This window comes from Sphaeramia orbicularis, chromosome 20 (assembly GCF_902148855.1).
Source record: "Sphaeramia orbicularis chromosome 20, fSphaOr1.1, whole genome shotgun sequence".
Classification (NCBI taxonomy): domain Eukaryota; kingdom Metazoa; phylum Chordata; class Actinopteri; order Kurtiformes; family Apogonidae; genus Sphaeramia; species Sphaeramia orbicularis.
The window spans coordinates 39,005,921-39,033,527 of NC_043976.1; the positions used below are offsets into that span (position 1 = coordinate 39,005,921).

At 35.8% G+C, this 27,607-nt stretch overlaps 1 protein-coding gene across 2 annotated transcripts in view; it reads right to left on the bottom strand.

Moving 5' to 3' along the window:
- Positions 1–27,607, bottom strand: part of vav3 (vav guanine nucleotide exchange factor 3) — a 200,657-nt gene that overhangs the window by 21,249 nt on the left and 151,801 nt on the right. For both annotated transcript variants that reach the window (XM_030123624.1, XM_030123623.1), the window contains exons 17-23: positions 21,233–21,324; positions 16,066–16,088; positions 10,815–10,833; positions 7,616–7,746; positions 2,412–2,477; positions 1,728–1,762; positions 605–721 (exon numbers count right to left, since the gene is read on the bottom strand). In XM_030123624.1, coding sequence (XP_029979484.1) covers positions 605–721; positions 1,728–1,762; positions 2,412–2,477; positions 7,616–7,746; positions 10,815–10,833; positions 16,066–16,088; positions 21,233–21,324 — 483 coding nt within the window. The remainder of the gene's footprint in view (positions 1–604; positions 722–1,727; positions 1,763–2,411; positions 2,478–7,615; positions 7,747–10,814; positions 10,834–16,065; positions 16,089–21,232; positions 21,325–27,607) is intronic.

Below are 27,607 nucleotides of genomic sequence, written 5' to 3' on the forward strand. Positions count from 1 at the left end.
GATCAACTTCCATATTTAAGAAAAATAAGTTGAATTTTAACAACACTTTGTCTCAACTTATTCATACATGTGCATTACACACAATGTTAAACAGATATAATGTTAAAATTGCACTTAATTTTCTTTAGACATTTCAGGTCGTTCATATTTGTTCAGGTTATTCACATTTAATTATGATTTTTTTTTTTTTTTTTGCGCTAAAACGAACATTTTTGAGTTATTGTTTATATGCTTACTGTAACATTAGTTTTTTTCACTTTAAACCAGATGAAAATTTGGAATCCATTATTTATAGGTTATTATGATATTATTTTACTTGAGCTCATATTGGCCTGACTATCACCCCTAAACTAAAATGAGTTCAACAACCTTAACTGTTACTATTGACAATGCCATTTTTGTACTTCGCAAATTCATCCCATGGGCTGGATCGGAGCCTTTGGCGGCCCGGTTTTGGCCTGCGGACCACATGTTTGACACCCATACAGTAGATGATGCAGCCTCAGTTCTATCAAACTCATGATTTCTTTCACTTTAAGTTGAAGAGTGGAACTGTCTACATGAGGGTCTCTGCTGTAGAACCTAGTGGGACTCAGTGACTTACTTTATGCTAATGGCGTACTCGGTGAACTCTTTGCTGCGATGGCGGACCAGATAGGTGCTGTTGACCTTATTGATGAGTTCGGCCTCCGCCTGGAACCTCTCCATGGGTCCAGCAAACCTGCAACACAACAGCCAAACAGGAACAGATAAAACAGGACCCAAAAGAGCTGGTTTGGAGGCATTTAGTCAATTACATTCCAGAAATATAGAATGGAATGGAATGGAATAGAATAGCCTTTGTTCACTGTGTGTACATTGAAATTAGGAGTGCTACCTCAGGCAGTGCAACAACATTAATAAAAAAAAACCAAAACAATACTTAAGAATATAAAATTAAAAAGACTAAAAACAAGCTAAGAAAATAGAATATAAAATTTTGCAAAAGTAAAATAGAATAGAGCAAAGTAGAAAAAAATATATTAAAAAAAGGCGTAAAATATGAATGGACTCATTATTTACAATATTAACAGTATGTGACGGTATGTATATTGATGAACAATAGTAACAATATGTATACGTATGAAACACTATGTATATCTATAAAATAGTATGTGTGTGTGTATATATATATATGAAATAGTGTGTATATATATATGAAATAGTATATATCAATGAAACTGTATACCTATAAACAATATTAACAGTATGTGTATATATAAACAGTGTATATTAATGAAACAGCATGTATATCTATAAAATAGTGTCTATATCTATAAAATAGTATGTATATATATGAACAGTATGTATATCTATAAAATAGTACATATATGAAGTTGTATGTATATCTGTGAAACTATGTATAATATATGAGCAGTATGTATATAGTATATGAAATAGTATATGAAACTGTATGTCTGTAAACAATATTAATAGTACGTATATCTATAAACAGTATATGTATTAATGAAACAGCATGTATATCTATAAACAGTATGTATATTAATGAAACAGCATGTATATCTATAAACAGTATGTATATTAATGGAACAGCATGTATATCTATACAATAGTATATGTCTTTGAAACAGTATGTGTATATATGCACAGTATGTATATCTATGACCTCATGTCTATATAAAAATAGAGACGTTTTATGCCTAAATGGGTTGTGTGTGTGTACGTACCAAGGCTGAGAGGAGTAATCGACGGGCTTCGGTACCTGGAGCAAAGAGCAAAAGTCAACTTGTGATATTGTTTTGAGTTTATTTTCCAGCTATCACCGAATTATCGCGTTCCCAGCTACAGTAAAATGTCCTATTTGGCGCCAGCTGCACACACTTTCCAGTCAGTGTTGTGGTGTTTGGTAGATCAGCTGCTTTTACACTGTGTTACAGCAATAAACCAGCGTAATGCTTTTGTTATCTTTACAACAGTGTGAACCCAGTGATAATAGTTTATTATCTAGGATAGATGACTCACAGTTTTGCAGGAGCTGAATTTCATTTTATCAAATGGAACATGACAGTCCAGTGGTGGAAAACAGATTTATAAAAGGGAGCACAAAACAAGCAATTGACACACATAAAAAAAGTCTTTACACTACACTCCCTTCCAGCTTTCCAGTTGGGTTTACAGAACGTGAAGAGCTCCTGTTTCCTGTAAATATAGTTTTGTGTCTTTGTTGTTATTGAATTAGACAGGAAATTCCCTTCGCCTGGAACACAAAAACCCACAGGCTGTTTTCCGGTTCATGCCAGGTGAAACATGGCACCTAGCTGTTTTTCGCGTCACCAAAATACTACCGACGAGACTGGGCGCCGTCGCAACAGGCCCGACGTAGACGAAGAAATAAAGGAAAGACCGCTTACACATGGGCAAGGCTTCACAGCATCACTTGGAAAGAATCCAACCTCTTTCGTCGACAGGATTTTGCCCTGAAACCATGGAGAGATAATTGCGTTATGTACATCTGGCTGACTCCGTCTCCATAATTCAGGAACAATTAGCTTGCAACACAGAGCAGTGCAAATTTACAGCCCTAGTTAACTATTGTTGAAATAATAGCTGGCAGGGAAAGAGGAGGAGGATGCCTTCCTTATTCCTCCCATGGTGACGACTCTTTAAGCTCAATGCCTTGATTTATCAACACTGGGGAGACTGGGTCCATGTAAACAGAGGTTTTTCTGGAGGCGATAGTTCACTTCAGTTCAGTTCAGTGTCTCATTCTGACTGACGAAGGAGCGTGGGGTCGATGCTGTTGAGTTATAGAGTTGGAACTTTCCAGCACATGCATGACTATAATTTTGGTTCAAACATGACTAATATGTGTGTGATGTTAAATACAGCTGCAGTTGCACAATTAACCTATTTATCTATTTATTTATTTATTCTTCTTGCTACCTTTTTTTTCTCTCATCATTCTATCTTTTATATCTTATTCTTGCTCTAGGAGACTTGGTGTATTTTTAGAATGTAAGCCCCCTTTCATGTATTTGGCTGAAGCCGTTCAATCTGAGCAGACTTTCCTGTATCTGTCATGTTGAACGGTTTTCTTCCAGTATATTAGGACTTTGTAATCTAAGTGATGTTTGTTGTCTTAGTCGTTTGTCCAGGACAACAGATGGAAATTAGCTTCTCTGCTAAATCTGGTGCATGCATCTTGTTCTTTGTAACTAATGCCAATACACACTTTCCTATAACTAAATAAATAAATACAGATACAAATAAATGGACAGTCTAATCTTGATATGTATAGCCATTTTGTGTTTTGTGCATAGTCAGAATTTAGTCTGATACATGTAGGATTTTTGAGTTACTTATGGGATCTGACAGGAATTTAACCCTTTCATGCATAGTGGTCACTACAGTGAACAGTTATTCACAGCTGTTTCCTTGTATACTCATGGGTTTTGTTGTTTTAGTTCCATATCAGCCAACACAGTGGACGCTTATGCACCATCTCATACACTGACATTCAAACTATTACTGTGACTTTGCTGTTCTTGATAAACCTGATCTGCAGTAACATGTTTCAGTGTAAATCAATTATTTGTTAGAAAAAAAAGTTGGTTTTTTTTTCATATTATCTCCATGAAAAGAGTAATAACTAGCATTAGAATATGTTAAAAATGTGAGAAAACATCAGATTTTATTTTATTTCATTGTTTTCATATCACTTTCTGGTATTGGGTTTTAAACACGTTTCCTTATTTCAAAAATTAAATGCATTCACATTTTTGTAACTCCATGAAAAAAAACAAACTTGATGACATTGTTTTTTTCATGCGTATGGAGGAATAAAAACACTCAAGAAAAAAAAATCTTAACTAAGGTTGTCATAATTAATGCATGAAAGGGTTAAGGTAGGTTGAAGGATGGGGTACAGGGGCGGGAGATAATAATAAATTAAACTTCATCCTGCTCCTTTTCGAATGTTTGACTTTCTTTTTATATAAATCCTTTTGTTTTTGGTTTTAATGTTATATTTGAAATGAATAAATACACAAACAAATAAGCTAGTGCTTTAAATTGATGTAAAATGTTTGGTACTGTACTTCAAAACAGTTAAAACAAGTGGTTCCAGGCACAACAAACCCCGCCCCTTGCACATATAGTAGCTTATTTTGGTATTGATCCAGCTGATGTCATCATGTCTATGCATGAGCTGATGTCAGTATATTAATTGCCTCCATATTTGTGCCAAGTTTGAAGTAAACTGAAAGAAAATTGATGTTTTTATAGACATTTGAAATGTCACCAATTATAAGTAAATGGGAGAAGAAAAAAGATTTTTAAAAATTCATTTAAAAAAAATTTTGAACTTTGACCTACTTTTGCACTAACTCATGCACTAAAACCAAGAGAAAAGTTTGGAACTGACATTATTCATATATTATTATGTTATTATTTGACTGGTCTGGCCCACTTCAGATCATATTGGGAGGATGTGGCCCCCTGCTTTAACCCCTGAGATGTTGCTTTATGACACCTGGTTGAACTCCAAAAAGCAGTTACACAGTCAAAACTCGAAAACAGTTTAAAAAAAGGAAACACACAACAATGCAAACAGTAAAAACAAACACTAAGGGAAACGGTGTAAAAAAAAAAAAAAAAAGCCCAAACTGTCTATTTTTATAGTGAGTCAGTCTCACTCACTGCTCTGTTTTGTCCCCTATTATACAGGTGGTGGGGGGTGAACTGAGCATGCTCAGATGTGTATGGAAAAAACAAGGTCTGTTCTATCAGCATGTTTTGAAATTTTTCCCATTGAGCAAATGGTTTAATTTTTATGAATATATAATATACGATTTACTCATATATGATTTATAAATATATTATATACAGTTGCAGAAAACAAATTCTTAGACCACCCTTGTTTTCTTCAATTTCTTGTTCATTTTAATGCCTGGTACAACTAGAGGTACATTTGCTTGGACAAATATAATGATAACAACAAAACTAGCCCATAGTAGTTGAATGTCAGAGCTGATATCTTTTTATTTTCCGTGTTTTCTTGATAATAACCAAAATCACTTCAGTTCTTCCATCAATATCTATGGCATTGTACTGACAAAAACAGTGCTTTTAGGCATTCCATGTCTGTTTTAGTCACATTATACACACAGGAGTTTGTACTGGATTGCGTAACCATTGTTTTTGATGACTTTTGATGGTCTAATAATTTTTTCCGCGACTGTATTCAGAACACTCACCACAGACACAGGATTAAAGAGTTAAACAACTGAATCGGTCATTTGATATTTATCAATTAAGGGCATATATTTAGATTTTTGACACTTAATAAAAACCATTTTCCACTTTGTAACATTGCAGTTTCTTGGGACTGAAGAGGCCAAGTGATGATCATTTTGTCCGAGTCTTTAGATACTGAACAACACAGCAGATTCTCCGTACATTTTCTATTTGATGCACAGTGAGCTGTTTTCAGACACTTTTCAGTCATGCCCTCGGCCACAGGTTACACACCAGCGACTAAGCCAATTTTGGCCGGTGCTTTGGTCATCTGAATGCGGCCGTCACCTCAGTGCAACCTCAGGATGCTTTATCAGTCGCCGTGGGAACCCGGGCTTTTCCACAGCGTCCTTTCTAAGAGCTTGATAACGATTATGGCCGCTATCGTCGACAGAGTAAACAGATGGCTGCTGTTGAATGAAATGAAATTACAGCCATCGATTCTATTTGTCACGCACCCCCCCCCCCTCCCCACACACAACAGACATGATCACGGTCCGCTGCCTCCAAAGGTGATGGGTATTGAATGTTTGGTGGGTGTGGAGCTTCTAGTTAAGGTTTTACAAAGTGTTAACGACTGTTTCCACATCAGTGGATTGACACTATGTGGACAAAAGTATGTGGACACGTTGAATTCAGGAGTTTCTTTTCTAACAGCGGTCTAGGATACAAAACAATAATGACAAATGTCAGAATATAGTCTTACTAGCACGGTGACTCGTGGGAATCCTCGGGTTCTAGATGTAGTTTTTATGCTGTTGTGTATTCATGCATGTTGTACCGCATTTGTCCATATAGTTTACAAGTCAAAACCTTTTCATTTGCTGCAGTTAAAACCTTAATCTCTTAAACTTCTGACTTTTATTGAACTTATCTCAGTCTTCCACATTAGATTTCCAGGAACTAATTTTCAGTGCAGGAGTTGAACTTCCTTGTAAGAACTAACCGGTCTAATTGTTTGTGTGTGTAAAAATGCCCTCTTTATGTTGGGCTTTTACAAACTGCCCAAATGTGACTACAGTCTACTCTCGTTATACCGCCAACTTCCGTTCACGGCCAAATTGGCGGTATAGCGAAAATGGCGTTACAACGGGTTGCGTCCATAATGTGCATGTCTTTACTATATGATGTCTATGCTGCCTCCGTTAACCCGTTCTAATTGCGTTTCTAAATAAATCTTGATTCTGTTATGTTGTAAGGGATCATTTAAAGTGGGGAAACATTTTAAGCATTATTATACCGTGTCGGGAAATGACACCCCATCATCTTGAGGCTTTGGCTTAATCCCACGTCCTCTTCCCGACATCCTGACCTACTGAGTGTTCTGCGACAAATGAACGGTGGCCGTTCCGTAGACCTACTCGTAGCTTGTCGCGATCAGCGTCTGGCGCGTTTGTTTCAGTGCGTTGTTAAAATTTATGTGTACTCGATGGCAATCAGGCTGGCGGTATAACGGTCGGGAAATCAATGGTATAAGTGTTGTTTGTGCATGGAACTGGGCTGGCGGATGGCGATAGGCGGAAATGGCGGTATAACGGCGGGCGGTTTAACGAGAGTAGACTGTAGTAGGGGTGTAAGAAAATATTGGTTCTGCAATATATTACAATATTTCATTTCACAATGCTGTATCAATATTAAAAAGTACTGTATCGATATTTTAGGTATTTATTCAAATACAGATATTGTGGAGGTTCATTTTTGTTTTTGTTTATATTTTATTTTTTATTTTTAAAAGCGTCTGTAAATAAAATATTAAACAAATTATTACTATTATTATTATTATTATCACACTTTTATTCAATAATGTTAGTTCCTTTGTTGGGATTGCACAAAAATGTTGCTATGATGTTAGTTATGAACTAATAGAATATGAACATTTGAGCAGGATCTTAAACTGTGATGTCTGTAAAACATAATTTAGGTTTTAACAAAGTAAAATTTTGTGATATCACATTAGATACTGTTTTGCTCAAATAAAAATGTGTTTAGTATTTGTGGATATTTCTGGTGGAATTTAATTCTTCAAGAAAATCATTAAAAAAAAAGAAACAAACAAAAAAATGTCCTTTTTAACAGTATCATGATATATCGTGATATATCGTATCGTGATCCTAGTATTGTGATTTGTATCGTATTGCCAGATTCTTGCCAGTACACACCCCTAGTGTTGAGCCTTAAAACTACAGCAGAGACTGTCCAGTGCAGCAGCAGTTATGGATTTAATAACATCTGCAAAATGCATTTAATTAAACAACAATAAAACAGTAATATGTCAGTGCGTTCTAATACATGGTTTGTTTTTAATGGTAGTAGCTCTGACCTGCCACCAGGGGCTGTGTAGATCAGCACAGATCAGCTCGATGATGTCCCCTGTCTGGATGGTGAGGGCGGGGCCAGAGGTGGGGCTGGGGACGCCAAAGTAGTTTCTGATGACCAGCATCTTCGGTAAACCTAAAGACAGAAACAAAAAGCATTGATAAGTTGTCAATATGTCAACACGGGTTTGAAAATGTGTCAAATCTGCACAAAAAGGTCCAAGAGACTGCAGTAGTCTGGTCTGGAATCAGGGAATTTGTGCGTTATTGGTAAAATATGTAATTTAACCCATAAACACCTAGTGCAATTTTTATGGAAGTTCCAAAATTAAATTTGTCTAATTTAACCTTCAAAAGTGATTTATCAACATTTATTATAATACTGTCCTTTCTATTTAGCATTTTTTGTAAATCATGTCTTTTCCTATATTTAATTCACAGATCATGTAGGTGTTCATTTTCTTTAACATTGATTCACCAGTAAAACCCATGTAGTTTGATGAATGATAGTGGTCAGATACGCTTGTTTTTATATTCAATAAATGATATATTTTGCTCAAAGTCGCATTTTCTTCAGTTTTCGCTGTTTTGACTTTAAAAAGACCCAGGACCATTTTAGTGGCAACTTCCAAATTGCTTTTTTTTCTCCACTTCTAACTATTCCCAAGTGATTTTTCGTCATTTATGACAATATTATTTTCTGTATTTTGCATTATTCAGTGTAAATCACGGATTTAATTCACTGACCATGTAGATGGTCATGAAAACTCAGAGTAAATTTAAAAGTTATTATATCACAATAGAGAAAACTGAAGAAAAAGTGACTTTAAGCACAGATATCAACAATAACTGAACATAAAATAAGGGTGTCCATCCACTGTCATTGATCGAACTTCATGGGTTTTACTGGTGAATCGATGTTATAGAAGATGACAGTGTTTCCATGGTAAATACGGAGTCTCTGAATGTCCAAATGGGTCATATCTGATGACCATGAAAAGATGACAAACTGTATTTTACACCAATTATTTACATGTATTGATAGGATTAGTGCAGTGGTTCCAACCTTTCTTGGTTCGTGACCCCATTTTAACGTCACAAATTTCTGGCGACCCCAGACATTCAAAACGGAGACTTTTTTTGCTAAAATTAATTTGTTTTTGATCATGTAATAGTTTGCTATAGTATGTTTCAAATACACGTTAATTTTAGAGGACATTTAGTCTATATAATGTATATTAATATGGACGGAGGCAGTAAATCTAGGTGTAGATTACTGCACAAAGGGAGAATTTGATTTTCCTTGGTCAGGATATGTACAGTCAGTCCAGCTTGGATTTCCAAGGCTGACAATTAATACTGAACAAACAAGAACTCAAACTATGAATTATGAAAGAGCTGCAGCATCTGAAACTGACCACAATGAACATTTGACAGATAAACAGAACCACAGTGCTGCAGTTTCAGCTTCAGAGTTTGTTTTATGGATTGGGATTGTCTCTCTCAACTCACCATGTATTTTTTATTAGTACGTTTTTTTGTTGTTGTTTTTTTTTTATCCATTACTAGAAATTTCAGGTGACCCCCATTTGAATTCCAGGCGATCCCACGTGGGGTCCCGACCCCAAGGTTGAAAAGCACTGGATTAGTGGATCAACAGGTATTAAACAGTTTAGATCAGTGGACGGTTTTGGTCACTGGTGGCTGTTTGGGTCTTAATGGGTTAAGAGGTGAAGATAATCGACGAAATCCCTGATTTCAATTTTGCTGTCCCACCTTTTCTGATTTGGCTTGTATTTACTTTCCAGCTGCACTTTATTGTATTTTCGTCTTTGCAAAGCCAACTTATCTTGAGCTTGTGTACACACACACAAACACACCTCTTGTCAGCTGTGTACTGCCCTTGCAAACCTTTTGCACTCTTTATTCATTATCATATTACAGATAAGCCACAGTTCAGTCTGGCGCATGGCTGACTCCAAGATCAGAGATAAGCAGGAGGGAGTTTCAACAGGGACGATGTTTATGCTGCAAAATGTGACGGCAAACTGCAAGATTTAACAAACAATCTCGCAAGGATTTAATACAAACTAGTTTTGGTTTTTCCACAACTTGAGCCTTATCTGCATTACCTGTCAGTATGCAGAATGAAATTATAATGCGCCCATTAGTAAAGCCGCCCCATGCCAAACAAATCCCGTGTTTGTATCTTGCATTCGCAGTATAATAATAATAATAATAATAAAAATGTATGGTGCATATCTTCTTCTGCACTGTGTAGCCACCTTTTTTGTGAAGAAATACATTCAAGTGAGAACATGAAGAAAAGGATAAGGCTAAAGGCAAATAATAGCAAAGTCAACATTGTATTGAAAGCTAATACATCCATATCTGCCTCGCTTCTCTTTCAGGGTCTGTTCTATTGTAGCGCCGGGTCTGGCAGCCTGACATGTGCTAGCTCGCCTGAATAGGACTTCTAAAGACACAGGGCCATGGAGAATTGAGTCTTGGGGGCATGAATTGCATTCCAATCCACACAAGGACAAGCCGTGTGTTAGCGCACCTTTGAAAACAGAGAAGCAGAGCAGCGCTGCTATATTATGAAATGCCAAAGGCTGGGGCAATCAAATGCCTATTGATTTTAATGCATCTTCAGTCAGAAATGATTTTCTGCAGCATAATGGATGGAGGCGTGGAAAAATGAGTGTTGAAGCCAGGTTTATGAGAGATTAAAGGGCCTCGGTGTAGTTTAGACACACACATGCACAGAATTGGAAAGGATGCTGCACGTTAGCCGTATTCTCTCGGTAAAAAAAACCAAAAAAAACAAAAACTGAAAGCAACAGTAGGAGGAAGATGGATAGATAGAAATACAACAGCTAAAAATATACCGCAGTTCTGGATCGGGTCTTCTTCAGGTTAAACTTTCATAGTGGAAGTTTGAGTCCCTGTTGTAACGCAGAGGTACAAGCAGAAACAACTGCCTGACAGAGCGAGCGATCTGAAAATGATGACCCCTGTTGAAAGGAAGGGTCGTACGTAAACGCGTCGTATAAATTATTGGCGCATCTCAGCAGTTGTCAGGGTTACAATTGGTTTTTCGGAGCAGAACAGCAGTAAACATTCCCTGAGACAAGAGGAAACAGAGTACACAGAAGGAGGAGGTGATGGTTGTGTTGTCTGGTGCAGTGTTCTGAATCTCACCTGTATCTCGATCCTTAACCTAGAGGAAAAAAAAAATACAAAGAAAGTTACACAGAGATTCACATTGGCAAACTTTGTGCACAGAGAAGTAGACTCTTGAAAAATCTGACTATTGAACGCAAGGTCATTCAACAATCTTTCTGTACAATAGTCGCTTTTCCATTGACCCTCAAATTGCATGAATATAACCTGTGCATAAAAATTTACATAATGGAAAAAATTTCACCAAAACTCTCATGTTTTTATTAAAAGTTTTTTGGCAAGAGGTGTTTTTTTCGGGCACAATCAATAGAAGTGATCAAGACAATATAGCAATTGCCATGTACACTTGAAATAACAAAATAAATTCAATATAAATTGCTCGAAAAGGAGTGGGAAGAAGAAAACGTATTAAATCCCACTCCCACCTGTCATTTATAAAACATAACACATTACTTTTGTTTCCTTAATAATAAGATTACATCTGTTTAGAGTCCTAATAATGTAAATAACTGATTAGGAAAACTGATGTATATTACACATTGACCTTCAAATTATGTGAATATAACGTGCGCATAAAAATGTACCAAATGGAAAAATGACAATTTTGCCTAAACTCTCATTTTTTGATTAAAAGGTTTTGGCAAGAGGTGGTTTTTTGGGTGTAGCGCAATTGGTATATCACGTAAAACTGCAATGGAAAGACCTTTTTCCGCAACTAGAATAAAAAACAAAAACAGATGTTAATGGAAGAAGTTTTAAAAGAAACATGGCCCGACGTGTGGACACACCAGGAAACTGAATCATTTTTTAATTTAGGACAGGATAGAGGGGTAGTAAATAATAATAATCATTAATAATAATTAATACATTTGTAAATCAACATGATATTTACGTTTGTCGCCATGTTTATGGAATGACTTCTCGTGTCATCCTGTGATAATAAATAAACAAATCATTGCATTTGTGCTTTAATGGAAAAACTGACATTACACACTTCTGTTTTTTCGAGATTTAGTAAATATCGGTAAAGTTTTGCGCAGATGTCCAATGGAAAAGGGACTATTTACTTGTTACAACTCTACTTTCAAGGTTATTATTGCATTTAAAAAATGGTGAAAAGGTGTTTCCCACAGCCTTAAAAACATCTTGTTGGACCCAAAATGCAAATATATTGACTTTATTATTATACAGGAGGAAAAAAGTAGAAAATATGTACATTTAAGAAACTGAAATCAGAGAATTTTTTTTTTTTTTTTTTTTACTTGAAAGAAGCCAGAAACTCTGTAATAATCAAGTAGTTGTTGCAACTGTTTTTTCGAGATTTAATAAATATCGGTAAAGTTTTGAGCATGTCCTCCTGAGACCCAGCTATGCATTTTTGTCCTCTGTAGGGGACAAAAGTTTGACAGTTTCCTAAAAAAATGGTGTCCGTTGCAACAGACATTCCATTAAAAAATAAATAAATAAAAATAATTTTAAAAAAATTATCTGAAACTATTGCATCATGCAGTTTCCAGTCAAGATGATTGTTTAATGTAAAAAAAGATAAAATTTTCCTTTTCCTGGGTCTCAGGAGGATATGTCCAATGGAAAAGCGAGTAATGACAGCACATACACACATGCAAATGCAACTAAAGCCAACGCAACTGCAACTACGTCTGTGCAGGGTCTCTTCTGCCCACGTCATTGTTCTTCTTGGTGGTTCTTCTCGTTTCAACTGGACTGGTTTAGATGTTTTGAAAACGTTTCATCTCTCATCCAAGAAGAAGCAACAGACAAGTGAAGAAGTCTCTTGGATGACAGATGAAACGTTTTCAAAAGAGCTAAACCAGTCCAGTTGAACTGAGAAGAACCACCAAGAACAACTGCAAGTATTACCTTCAACTAAATTCTATGATTGGCTGCATTTATTCCATCAGATGAACGTCTGATAAGCACCTGCCTGTTGCTTTTAACGTACAGGCCTTCTGATGAATGAAGCTGCAAAACTCTCATACAACTCTTTTATCGGGCAAGTGACTATTTTTGGTCATTTCTGCATGCATAACAAGACAGTGACAGTCCCAGTGAGGACAGTGAGTCAACAATCTAAGGTCTGATGTGGTCTACAGGGTCTGTAAGGTCCACCTCTGCATGAACAGTGAAGGTACCATGAAGTAATGGTACTAATGTAAGGAATCATGTTCAAAGGGGTCATGTGGATGTGGACAGATGGTGTTGTGATGTTCTAAAATACATGTTCCTTTCATGTTACATGTGTTTTTTCTTTTATTTTTCAAATATAATTCTTTGATTTTATTTATTTATTTATTTTTTTGCCGCTTATGGGCAAGGAACCAAATATGGTAACTTCATTAACCTTGATTTTCTACATGACAGTAAAAAAAAAAAAATTCCAAAATTTCACAAAAGTAATGAAGTCGTCTTATGTCCTCCAATAACACACAAAGGTTGAAATTTGTTTGGTACCATGAAGTAATGGTACTAATGTAAGGAATGATGTGGATGTGGACAGGGGTCTGGATCAGCACTGATGTTGGTCTAATGTTCTAAAATACATGTACCTTTCACCATACATGTGTTTTTCTAGTTTTTTTTTGTTTTTTTTTTTGTTTTTTTTAGATATATGTACTATTTTGCCACTTACGGGTAAGGAACCAAATATGGTAACTTCATTAACCTTGATTTTCACCATAATACAAACATTTTTTAAAAATTTCACAAAAGTAATAAAGTTTTGTTATGTCCTCCAATAACACACTAAGGTTGAAATTTTGAATTTCATAGTATTTCTATGAGTGACCTATAAATAGTTAAGGTGCGAAATAGATAATTTTTGCGCTTTGACACACATTTCCAAGTGTGAATCATCTTTAGACGGGATAGTAAACTGCTGTTACCTTCTGTTAATTACAGTGGCGGAAAAAAATAATTAGACCACCCTTGTTTTCATCAATTTCTTGTTCGTTTTGATGCCTGGTCCAACTAAAAGGTACATTTGTTTGGACAAATATAATGATACCAACAAAACTAGCTCATAGTAGTTTAATTTCAGAGCTGATATCTATCCATTTTCCATGTTTTCTTGATCATAACCAAAATCACTTCAGTTCTTCCATCAATATCTATGGCATTGTACTGACAAAAACAGTGCTTTTAGGCATTCCATGTTTTCTTTTCTGTCTGTTTTAGTCACATGATACACACAGAAGTTAGTACTGGATTGCATAACCATTGTTTCTGATGACTTTTGATGGTCTAATAATTTTTTCCACGACTGTACATGTGTAAAGGATAAACTGAGGCATAATATTATTAAAACGGTACCTGTTTTTCTTAAGACATTTCAGGTTGTTCATGTTATTTACATTCACATCAGGTTAGTTTGTAAATGTGAATATTTTGATAATGTAATTTTACTTTATGACTCTAATTTTACTGTTATTATTTTACTGGTCCGACCCACTTGGAATGATATTGGGCCGAATCTGGTCCCTGAACTGAAACTGTTGTAGATATTAAACGTCCAGAAAGCAAAGTACAAAAACAAAACACTACTGCGCTCAAGTTCTGATCTCGTTAAAGCTTTTTCATAAGTCGCTTCATAAGATAATTTCCTGAACTCTTCTTCTTCTTAGTAAGGAGTTAGTACTTGATTGCATAACCATTGTTTCTGATGACTTGATTTTTTCCGCAACTGTACTTGCACAGTTTGCACAGAACTATAACCGGTACCATTATAAGTCCAATCAAACCCACTGGTTCTGTCCGCATTGTATATTCTGATAAATTTGATAGTCCACTACAACTCTCTCTATTTTACTTGTTTGTTTATTTTATTCTAATTTTATTATATTTTTTTACTGCATGCTTCTTACCTACTGCATGATCTACATATGCACCAAACCACTGATGCAAATTCCTAGTGTGAACCCTTACGTACACTGGAAAAAATCTAAATCTTATCAAGTGTATTTTTCTCATTTCTAGTCAAAATATCTCATCACACTTAAAATAAGACATAATCACCTAAAGAACAACTTTTCAGTGAGATATAAGAACTTATTTTTAGACAGTACAGTCATGGATATCTATCCATTTTCCATGTTTTCTTGATAATAAACAAAATCACTTCAGTTCTTGCATCAATATCTATGGCGTTGTACTGACAAAAACAGTGCTTTTAGACGTTCCATGTTTTCTTTTATGTCTGTTTTAGTCACATGATACACACAGCAGTTAGTACTGGGTTGCATAACCATTGTTTCTGATGACTTTTGATGGTCTAATAATTTTTTAGACAATTTATTTCAAGAAATTTTACCCAAGATAATTTACATTTGTTCCACTTTTGTTCTAAAAATCTGCCAATCAAGCAAAAAAAATCTGCCAATGGAACGAGTGAAAATTATCTTGGAACCACGGAAAATGGATAGATATCAGATCTGAAATTAAACTCTTTTGAGTTATTTTTGTTGTTATCATTATATTTGTCCAAACAAATGTACCTTTAGTTGTACCAGGCATTAAAATGAACAAACTGAAGAAAACAAGGGTGGTCTAAGAATTTTTTCCATGACTGTATTGTCTAAAAATAAGTTCTTATATCTCACTGAAAAGTTACTTTCTAGGTGATTATGTCTTATTTTAAGTGTGATGAGTTATTGTGACTAGAAATGAGAAAATTACACTTGGAAAGATTTAGATTTTTTTTTTTTTTTTTTCCAGTGTAGCAAAAACATTCTGATTCATTATTTTAAATATCATATTGTATGTGTGCAGAAGCTGGCTGACTAAAGAGTGCTGCCTTCTGCAAAAAGTTTTGGCATGCAAAGTATTTCCAGTTTTTTGTTTTGCAGTTTCCCATTTCTGTGCACAAAGTCCCACATGGGTTGCAGTACCTGACAGGTCTCAGTTTTTTCTCCCACTTTTGCATGCGTGTTTTTCTTAATTGCACAGGGCAGTTCAAACAAATTAGCAATGATGTTCCAGTTCTAGTTTCCTGTCTACTCATTTTTTTTTTTTTTAAATGAAGCTCATAGCAATTTAAGAAATGACAGAAGCTGCAAAAACATTCTGCTTTCTGGCATCAGGTAGATCTGCAGCAGGTAGAGTCAATTGGAGTCTTGTTGGCAAATAGCTGTAGGAGAGAGCAGCCTTCAAAGTGTGTGGAGAAGAGGTGAGCGGCAGACACAGACCGGCAGTTCGGTTATATCAACACGGACACACAAGCACGGCAGCAGAAACAGAAGCGGCGGCGGCGGCTCACCTGAGTTCTGACGGAGCCCGGATCTGAAAGAAGTTTGAGAACAGGCATAGTGAATGACGGGTTAGCAGGTGCACGCAAACACTTGCACACACTCATCGGTACAAGGCAACACTCCCTCATTAGTGGAGAAGGCGGACGCTCGTGTCTGACCGCGGTTCACTTTGTTTTGCTGCTCTGCCACTACCTGACAGCTGGGATAGAGGAGGTAACGAGGGAGGGAGGGGAGGAGGGAGGGATGGAGGTGTTGGAGGAGGTGGGGGGGTTTGGAAGAGACCTGTGGTTTTTGCTCCACCAGTTTCTTTCATTGGCTCCCTGAGGAACGGGTTCCACCCCCTAGACACACAAACGCACACCTATGCACACACACACTTGTACTCCCGTACCTGCACAAACACAACTCTTAAATAAACACTCGCATACCTCCACACGCGCGCTAAACCTGCCAAAAAAAAAAAAAAAAAGCCATAAGTATTCGCTGTACCAACAGTACTGGGACGTGAACACCTCAGTCTGCAGGCCCTTTGTTGCTCAAGTGAACTTTGACCTATTATGCAAACACACAGCGAGTGTACTGATAACGCAGACAAATACAGGTAAACAATAGCTTATCTCTGACACACAAACGCACACGTATACCTGGAGAGGCTTCACCGCCATGCTGTGATTGTGTACATTTTCACACAGTGTTTTGGTTTTTGTGTTCATGAAAAGTCTCATTTCGTGAACAGCTGCAGTTGTGTGACGTAATGAAGACGATCAGAATGCAGTTTCGTTTCTTTCTTGTCTGGTCCCTGGTAGTAACGTCTGTAAACCTTCGGCGTACCTGTCTGTAATTATTATGTCACTGACTTGTCTAATGTGGTGTGGTTATGTCAGACTCGTGTCCTTTAGAGACGCAGCAATGCATTTTTGTCCTCGGTAGTGGACAAGGGTTTCACAGTTACTTAAATAAATAATAATAATGATAAAAAACACTGTTTACTGCAAAGGATGTTCCATTAACTTTACGGTCTGGGGCATCGTAAAGGGGGGGGGGGGGGGTAAATATGACAAATTCATGGGGCCCAGCATTTTTGGGGGGCCCATAGAGCAGTGGAGGGGGTCCAGTGGATACAGGTTAGAAGTTGTGAAAATTTCGTGTAAGATCTGTGGTATAATAGAGGAATAGAGGTCAGGAGTCAGACGTTGAAAGCATGTTCACTTTCAGTTTTGCCAGTTTTGATTCATGCCGCACCCCTACATATGCAACTGCCCCCCCCAGATCCGACAAATCGACAACATGCTGTATTTTATGAAGGGCCCACAACCTTTAGCTTTTATGGGCCCCACAGTTGCTAGCAGCGCCCCAGCTTACAGTATATAGGTGAGCATATTACGCACACTTTGCATTTAATGTCATATTATTTTTCACAATTTGTATTAGGTCAGGATTTAAAAGTTGTTCATTTTTGCAGGATTTTTTTAAAAATTCTGACCCAGACACTAAAATCTGAACATTGCAAAAAATAGAAATTTGAGTAAAAAATACACATCGATACATTTTTGCATTTATTTGACCTGGCACAGAAACATAATAATGCCTATCAATCAATGTTGCTGCTAATCACTGACATATGCCAGGTTACAAAAAATAAAAAATAATTATATTAATCATCATGCTGTTTCCATTCAAGGCCATTATTTCATGTAAAAAAAAGTTGAAACTTGTACTTTCCAGGGCCTCAGGAGGATGTTCATGGTACATGTTGTGTAGAATAGTTATAATTTGGGGCTTTTTCTGCTATTCATCATATCACCAACTACAGAACTACAAAGAACCAACCAATACTGTGTCTGAGCAACTTTATTTTCTCCCACCCTGACTATGCACCTTAAGTTTTGGTCCTCAGCCTTGTATGTATTTCCACTGCAGCTGAGGGCGAATTTACTGCAAAGGATATTCTATTATCCTTATGGTATCTGGGTGAGCATATTATGCACACTTTGCATTTCATGTTGTAAACGGTCATATTATTTTTCACAATTTGAATTGGGTCTAAATTCAAAAGTTGTTCATTTTTGCATAATGTTTTTAAAGTCTGACCCAGACACTAAAATCTGAACATTGCAAAAAATGGAAATTTGAGTAAAAAAACCCACATTGATACATTTTTGCATTTATTTGACCTAGCACAGAAATATAATAATGCCTATCAACCAGTGTTGCTATTAATCATTGACATATGCCAGCTTGCAAAAATTCCAAAATAAGAAATCCAATTTTTTTGTAGTATATTGGAAAAAAAAAAATCTGTGTCATGCTGTTTTTAATCAAGGTCATTATTTAATGTTAAAAAAAAAAAAAAGCTCAACCTTGTACTTTAACGGCCCTCAGGAGGATGTTCATGGTATGTGTTGTGTAGAATCACTATAGTTTGGGGCTTTTTCTACTATTCATGATCAGAATTGGGAGTAATGCACTACAAAAGTAATGCAATACAGTAACAGATTACTTTTTGCTGTAACGCAGCAATGCCTTACCCATGACAGCTGTTCCTGCCTTTCAAAGTTAATTCAACTTGTTTAGATGTGGAAATGTCACTGAGGACAGGCCATGTTAGGGTTAAGAAATTCAATGGACATGGCCAAAGCGTTAATACTGTAACCTGGCATTTTTGTGGAAAACCAGATGGATGCCCATTGTCCCCTCCCGTGACCTTTGATTGGATTTAAATCCCACCGCTACTTCACACAAACCAGTTTTAACTTGGATTGCGCAATTTGCCCCTGCTCACTCATGCATGAAAACCTGGGTCTGTAAATTTGGACAAATATCCACCAATCCCCTACCTACCGACGTCCAGAAAAGAAAATTCCAAAAATGATCAAATGTGGAACTGGCGGTAATTTTTCAAAGTGTATAGTTTTGTTTTGTTTTTTTATACACCCTGTAGAACTCCAAAGAACCACCCCTTCCTGTGTCTGAGCAGCTTTTCTTTTCTCCCCCCGTGACTGTGCACCTTCAGTTTTGGTCCTCAGCCTTGTTCGTATTCCCGCTGCAGCAGAGGGCGAATACAGTAAGGAGTAATGAGGGAGGGAATGCAAACCGACATCCCAGTTTTCACAGCTCTGTGCTCTCCCGCAGGTGGTGTCACCCAAATCTAGTCAGGTACACCGTGTGCCCAGGTGGGCCCGGCAGTGTCATTATTGCCTGTTCGACCTGATAGCATCATGACAGATGTCTGGTCCAACCGGAGCTGGCGGTTCGCCACAGGGCATAAAGAAGCATGCACGCCATCGCAGCTCGCAATAAAATCTGCACAATTGCTCGGCTGCTACAATACATGGTGACATAAGAACGCATGCAGTGGAAGAAGAACAGTCCTGTGCAGAAGTCTGTGGGTTCGTGGTGTTTGTGTTGTTGACATGAGCGTACATGTTCATTTCAATTTTAATGCAGTAAATATGTGCACAGCCTTAAAAGACACACAAGAAATGGGTTCTAAAGGTTAAAGACACTATTATTGTGACCTTTGACCCCATGATAAGAGGCAGCACAGACTATTAGAAACATCTGACATGTGTTGAAAGAAACCTGGTATGAAACATCAGAAAATTAATGCCTTAAATCTCATATTGTTTGTTTTTGTTCATTTTGTTGGTTATCTTATAAATTCTGTTGATTGTTTTGATCATTTTTCTACATTTTGTTGATTATTTTGTTCCTTTTGTGGATTAATTTGTTCATTTTTACTTTTGTTAATTGTTTTTTTTATACATTTCAGGATTCATTTGTTCATTATTTTGTTCATTTTTATTTTTTTTAATTTCACCTCAATTTGTTTTTTTGGGTTTTATTTCAGAAAATTAATACCATAAATCTCATATTATTTGTTGTTGTTCATTTATGTTGATTGTTTTGTTGATTTTTATTAATTTTGTTGATTATTTTGTTCATTTTATTCATTAATTTATTCATTTCTACTTTTGTTGATTATTTTTTATACATTTTAGGATTCATTTGTTCATTATTTTGATTATTTTGTTCATTTTTACTTTTTTCAATTTCATCTCAATTTGCTTTTTTTTTTTTTTTTTCAGAAAATTGCCATAAATTTCATATTGTTTTTGTTGATTATCTTTTAAATTATGTTGATGTTTTGCCCATTTTTGTTACTTTTTGTTGATTATTTTGTTCATTTGTTGATTATTTTGTTCATTTTTACTTTTTTTCAGTTTGACCTCAATTTGCTGTTTGTTTGTTTTTGTTTGTTTTTTTTTTCTTTTTCAGAAAATTTATGCCAAATCTCATATTGTCTGAACAAAAGGGTTAAAAACATGTTAAGCGCAAAAGGAGGTCACACTTTAGTTTATAGAAGCTGTTTTTACTCTTAAACGTTTCTGTTTCCTGCTGTTCGTACTTCATATATATCAGATTGGATCTAAATACACAAGGCTAACAAATGCATATGTGTGGTTATTAGAACTTTACTAAACAAACAAACCTAACGTTGACTTTTACAACTTTTGCACAGGAGTGTATGTAAACAAAAAAAGTGTGATTTTTCGCTTCTTCAACTTCCTACTTTTGCACATTGGCAGACACATGCAGAGGACATATTAAGCTGCTTTCTGAAGGCTTTTCTTTTCATTCAACATGTCTGAAGTTTTTCCCTCCATTGCTTTCAGAGCTGTCAGTGTTTCTGCACAGGGAGCTGAGTGACAGACACACAACAGGGGCACGATTTGAAAAAAATAATAAAATAAAATAAAATAAAAAATGTCAGGTTTTTCTTAAGACTCCTCTGTTAAAAACTAGTTCTAAACTTTGGGGATCTGTACCGCAATGCACAGCATATAGTGACATTGCCTTTAAGCGTCTCGGTTTTAAAACCACCCAGGGAAGCTCTTGAGTGAATATCAGCGGCAACGATTGAACACGCGGTGACCTTGGTTTGCAGAAATAAGGGCATGGATAAAACTCTTGTGTAACTGAATGAAAACTACTCCTCTTGGCACGTCACTTAATGGTCTTATAAAACCGTCACAAGACACTCATCTGTCAGGTTTTACATGTCGCTGTGTGCCATCTGTCACTACTTGCTGTAAAACTTGCTCATAGATTTAATAATAGATACCTTGAAGACTAAATGAAGCTTTAATCGTGCGTGTAAATGAGCGACGATACCTGTTTTTCCGCAGCATCCGAAGCGGCCCAGGCATTCTTTATGAGCACCAAGACCACACTTTGAGCACAGGTAGCCCTGGTAAAAGACGCCCCTGGAGGAAACGAAACAGAAAAAGGCATCACAGGCTGCAGATCATTTAGACCAGGCGTGTCAAACTCATTTTAGTTCAGAGGCCACATTCAGCTAAATTTGATCTGAAGTGGGCCGAACCAGTAAAATAATAATGTAATTATAAATAAATAAATAAAGTCAACTCCTGACTTTTCTCTATATTTAAGAGTGAAACATGTAAATTTACCTTATGAAAAGGTTTACAGCTACAAACTATCCTTTCAAACAATGTGAATAACATGAACAAACTGAAAAAAATAAGCGTGATTTTAACAATATTCTGCCTCAGTTTATCATTTACACATGTACATTATAACTTAGATCAACAGTAGACATTTAGTAACAGGCAGAATATTGTTAAAATTGTACTTCTCTTAAAACATTTCAGGTTGTTCATATTTTGTTCAGGTTATTCACCTTTTTTGCGAAATGATACTTTGTTTTCATGTAAATACATGAAAATATTTACATTTACAAAGAGAAAAATGTGGAGTTGTCATTATTTATATGTTATTACGATAGTATTTTACTGGTCTGACCCACTTGAGATCGAATTGGTCTGAATGTGGAACCTGAACTAAAAGGATTGTTAATATCTTAGTGTAATTTTTGCATTCCTCAAATTCAGCCCAAGGGCCGGACTGGACCCTTTTGGTGGGCCGGATTTGGCCCCCGGGCTGCATATTTGACACCTGTGATTTAGACCATAGTGGAAAAAATCCAAATTTTACCAAGTGTATTTTTCTCATTTCTAGTCAAAATATGTCATCACACTTAAAATAAGACATAATCACCTAAAGAGGAACTTTTCAGTGAGATGTAAGAACTGATTTTAATGAAAAAATTATTAGAGCACCCTTGTTTTCTTCAATTTCTTGTTCATTTTAGTGCCTGGTACAATGAAAGGTACATTTATTTGGACAAATGTAACGATAACAACAAAACTAACTCATAGTATTTTAATTTCAGAGCTGATATCTATCCATTTTCCATGTTTTCTTGATAATAACCAAAATCACTTCAGTTCTTCCATCAGTATCTATGACATTGGACTGACAAAAACAGTGCTTTTAGGCATTCCATGTTTTCTTTTCTGTCTGTTTTAGTCACATGATACACACAGGAGTTAGGACTGGATTGCATAACCATTGTTTTTGATGACTTTTTGTGGTTTAATAATTGTTTCCGCGACTGTACTTGCACTATTTGCACAGAACCATAACCGGTACTGTTATACCTTTTGGTTTTGTCTAAATGACACATTGCATATTTTGAAAAATGTGATGGTCCACTGTAAATCTCTCTATCTTACTTGTTTGTTTATAACATTTTTTTACTGCATGTTTCTTACCTACTCCATGATCTACATATGCAACAAACCACTGACGCAAATTCCTAGTGTGAACCCTTAAGTACACTGGAAAAAATCTAAATCTTACCAAGTGTATTTGTCTCATTTGTAGTCAAAATATCCCATCACACTTAAAATAAGACATAATCACCTAAAGAATAACTTTTCAGTGAGATATAAGAACTTATTTTTAGACAGTACAGTCATGGATATCTATCCATTTTCCATGTTTTCTTGATAATAAACAAAATCACTTCAGTTCTTGCATCAATATCTATGGCGTTGTACTGACAAAAACAGTGCTTTTAGACGTTCCATGTTTTCTTTTATGTCTGTTTTAGTCACATGATACACACAGCAGTTAGTACTGGGTTGCATAACCATTGTTTCTGATGACTTTTGATGGTCTAATAATTTTTTCCTGGACTGTATATTGGTCTCTGCATTTTACACACAGAATTAGCATTAGCACATTAGCAGCTGCTGTTGTTTTCTGTTTCAGTATTTTGAGTTGTGTACAAGGGTTTTTTATCCACTATGCACCTTTTGCATGAAATATGCTGCAGAAAGACTAGAAACTAACTAAATTAGGTTCATTAAGTGCTTTTAAATCCAAACTCAGAGTTCTGGAGGCCGACTCCTCAACATGCACGTTTGTCCAAATCTGCCGTAAATTTATTTATTTATTTACTTTTATTTGACTTGTGCTTGTGTTTTAACTGTTTGGTTGCATAAAAAAATAAAATAGAAAGTGAATCTTCATCAGCATAAGTCAAAATTATCACTAAAAACACTTCTGAAATGAATCAATTTGTTTTAATTCAAGCAAAAATATATATATATGTCTGCCAGTGGAACAAGTGAAAATGATCTTGGTAAGATTTCTTGAAACAGGATATCATGTCATAATCCCATTTGAATCAGCTCCATAAAAATAAAGCACTGGATTGGTTTCTTAATACAATTTTTTTGCCCAGACAAAGGCCCATAACCCACTGAAAACAGGTTTGTGACCCACTTTTTGGTCACAAGCCACCAGCTGAGAATCTCTGCCTTAGAAAATACACATTTGAGTAACAGAAACCAATGCATGAAACAGTCGACTCCTGTGACAGGCCATGTACAGTCCTGTCCCTTTTCTGACATTTCAACAGTTTGTAAACCAAAAGTAAAATTCCATGTTTCAGAGAACAGCGTTACCCTTCAGTTTTTTTTTTTTTTTTTTTTTCTTTTCCCCTTCGGAGCCGCTCACCTTAACCAATTCAGCAGTGCTACGATGACAGCGAGAATTCAATCTGTCCCAAAGCCAAAACAGATGTGGTAGACAGCTAGTGTACAAAGGTTGTCAGCTGACAAAGTAAGTTATTTTCTAGCACTTGAAACTAGTCGAGACATTGTTGAAATTGAGGGTGTGGGGGCTGCATTGAGGCAAGGAGTCAGCAGAAGTGGATTTATATATAAATGGTATAGAACTGTTCCGGAAAGTAAAAGGCTGTCCACATCAAGAGCTAGAACTGTAAGGATGAATATAGACTTTTTAACCTGTAAAGACCCAAAAATCCACCGACAACAAAAACCATCTACTGATCTAAACTGTTTAATACCTGTTGATCCACTAATTCTATCAATCCATGTAAATAATTGTTGTAAAATGCAGTTTGTCATCTTTTCATGGTCATCAGATATGACCCATTTGGACGCTCAGAGGCTTTGTAGTTACCGTGGAAACACCGTCATCTTCTACAGCATTGATTCACCAGTAAAACCTATGGAGTTGGATCAATGACAGTGGATGCATACACTGGGTTTATGTTCCATTAATGATAGATTGGCTGAAAAAGTCATTTTTTCTTCAGTTTTCCCTGTTTCTGATATAACACTGAATAAAATCTAAATCTTACAAAGTGTATTTTTCTCATTTCTAGTCATGAGTGTGACTATTAGTGCAGCGTTAGCCTGTATTTATCGTCAATCAAAAAGACCCCTTTTCAATCAAAGAGAAAAAAAAAAAATTTGAGACCCAAAATTCCATTTGAACATTCTTTCTTTGATTGAAAGGGTATTTTTTTGTTGAAATTAGTTATTTGATTGAAAAATAATTTTTTTGATTAAAGTCCTTTTTTTGTGTTTTGGTAGGACATTTGTATTTTTATTTTTCAATCCCAAAAAATACCACTTCAATAAAATAAATAAACATTTTCAATCAAAGAAAAAAGTGTTCAAAGGAATTTTGGGGGGTTTCAGCTTTATTTAATTACCTCCCCCAGGAGGTATTGTGATCACTTTGCTTTTTGTGTTTGCGTGCGTGCGTGTTTGTTTGTTTGTTAGCAAGATAACTCAAAAAGTTATGGATGGATTTTCATGACATTTTCAGGAAATGTTGATACAGGCAGAAGGAAGACATTTTTAAATTTTGGTGGTGGGGGGTGGGACGGCAGATCTGTCTTGGTGGAGGTCTGCGCTCTCCGAGTGCTTTTGTTTTTTTTTGCATTCAAACACTTTTTTTCTTTGAAAGGGTTTTTATTTATTGAAGTGAAGATTTTTCTGATTGAAAATAATTTTTTGGAAAGCAACTTTTTTTGGATTGAATAATAAAGAAACAAATCTACCTTCATAAATCAGCGTATTATTGCTTGATTTATGTCCAAAAAACTGATTTTTGACTAAAGCACCCCCATTTGGATGACTTATAATAATCATAGAGAAGCTGAAATCATTAGGGGTCTTCCACTAGGGGTCTCCTATGTTGGTTATCAATAGATACGAAATCCAACCAAATTATTGCATTCACACAAAGAATATCTGGTGGCGTTCAGGATAAAACCATTATAATCCCAAAATGGAGTTTCGAGAATATAAATCTCCAAAAAGAGTTTATTGTAGTTAATCTTCAGGACTTCATAGTTTCACCAGAGTCACCCTACGTAACGTTCCCTAACTGCTTTGTTTTTTCATGACATTTTCCATCAAAGTCATGGAAAAGTGATTTCCAGCAGAACAGTTATTGTTCTGGACTTTTCAGAGGCACCTGGAGTCTCGGACAATAACTTTAACAATAAGCAACGAGGAAGGTAGAGTGGAGAGTTTTTTATTGGACTTTGTGGGTATTTTTTGGACCTTTTTTGAGATAAATGGAAGCATTTTGTGGTGCAAGTTTTATGGGTCATTTTCTCGTGTGGAGCTTTTGAGATTTTCTAAGGTGCAAGCTTTGAGAATTAAAGGTGAGAAATGTGTAAATGTCAAGTTTTGCATCTGCACCTGGTTTTTATTCCTAAGCAGGGGATCAGTATTCGTTTTGGGCTTTGAAACAGCTGGAGCTGCTGGTGTTACTGTTCAGCAGTGTGGAGGTTCACAACTACAGCTGCAACTGAGAACATCTTTTTACTGCTGGTTAATTATTTGGTCTCTTAAATGGTAGAAAATAGGGAGTTAAAGTCCTGCCCCTTCCAGTTGTGTCCCAGGGGACGATCAAAATATACAATCAAAACAGAAGTCAGAGATATAAGCAGTGTAAAAGTATAATAAAAGCATATAAACTATTAAAAGACAGTTGCACAGTGACTTGTAATGAATATTTAAAAATAAATACTATCCACAAATTGCACTTAAGGATATTGCACATGAAAACACTGCACATTGTCTTTCCTTTTCTAATGTCCCTGACTTGTAAAATTATAAAATTCAAGTAGGAACATATGTGTAAATAGCAGCACAGATTAGTCACAATCAAAATCACTGACTGTCATTGGGTTAGTCATATTTTTTCCTATGTTATGACTTTGCCTCTCTGTAGTGAAAAATGCAAATATGTTTAGTCATATAGGAGGAAATAAATCAGAAAATATTCATCTTTAAGAGGCTGGAAGCTGAGAATTTTGGCTTACGTTGAAAAAAATCCCAGATTTAATGATTGTCAGTTACTTGTTGCAGGTCTATTTGCAACAGTGTCATTATATTGTAAGATTTATTCCATTTTTCCTCTCAGATTGCAACTGCAGTAATAACAATAAAAGATCCTAATGGCTAATATTAAGCTACATACTTAATAAAATGTAATGTGCATAGGATACATTTTGCATTCAATGTCCTGCTGCCTCTGCAGAGTTTTTGCTCTTATGCATATATATTTTTTTTTTCCAATGTCAGGTCAGGACTTTGTTTCTTTGTGGTGAAAAGGTGTTTCCCACAGCCTTAAAAACATCTACTTGGACCCAAAATGCCAATATATTCATTTTATTATCCTACAGGAGGAAAGAAACTAGAAAATATGTACATTTAAGAGACTGGAATCAGAGAAATTTGGCTTTTTTTACTTGAAAAAAGCAAAAAAATCTATAATCATCAAATACTTGTTGCAGCTCAACTTTCAAGATTATTATTATAGTATAAAAATTACTTACTTTTTCCTCTCATATTGCAACTACAGTAATAATAATCAAAGATCCTAATGGCTAATATTAACTTTCATACTTAAAAGAATGTATTGTGCATGTGGTACATGTTGCGTTCAATGTCCTGATGGCTCTGCAGAGTTTTTGCTCTTATACATATTGTCATTGACTACTGTTGGGTCTTTTTTTTTTTACAAAGTTAAATCAAGAATTTGTTTCTATGTGGTGAAAAGGTGTTTCCCACAGCCTTAAAAACATCTACTTGGACCCAAAAATGCAAATTTATTCAGTATATTATCCTACAGGAGGAAAGAAACTAGAAAGTATGTACATTTAAGAGACTGGAATCAGACAAGTTTGTCTTTTTTTACTTGAAAAAAGCCAAAAAAAACTACAATAATCAAATACTTGTTGCAGCTCGACTTTCAAGATTATTATTATGTTATGAAAATTGCTTATTTTTTTCATCTCGTATGGCAGTTACAGCAATAGTAATACAAGATCCTAATGACTAATATTAA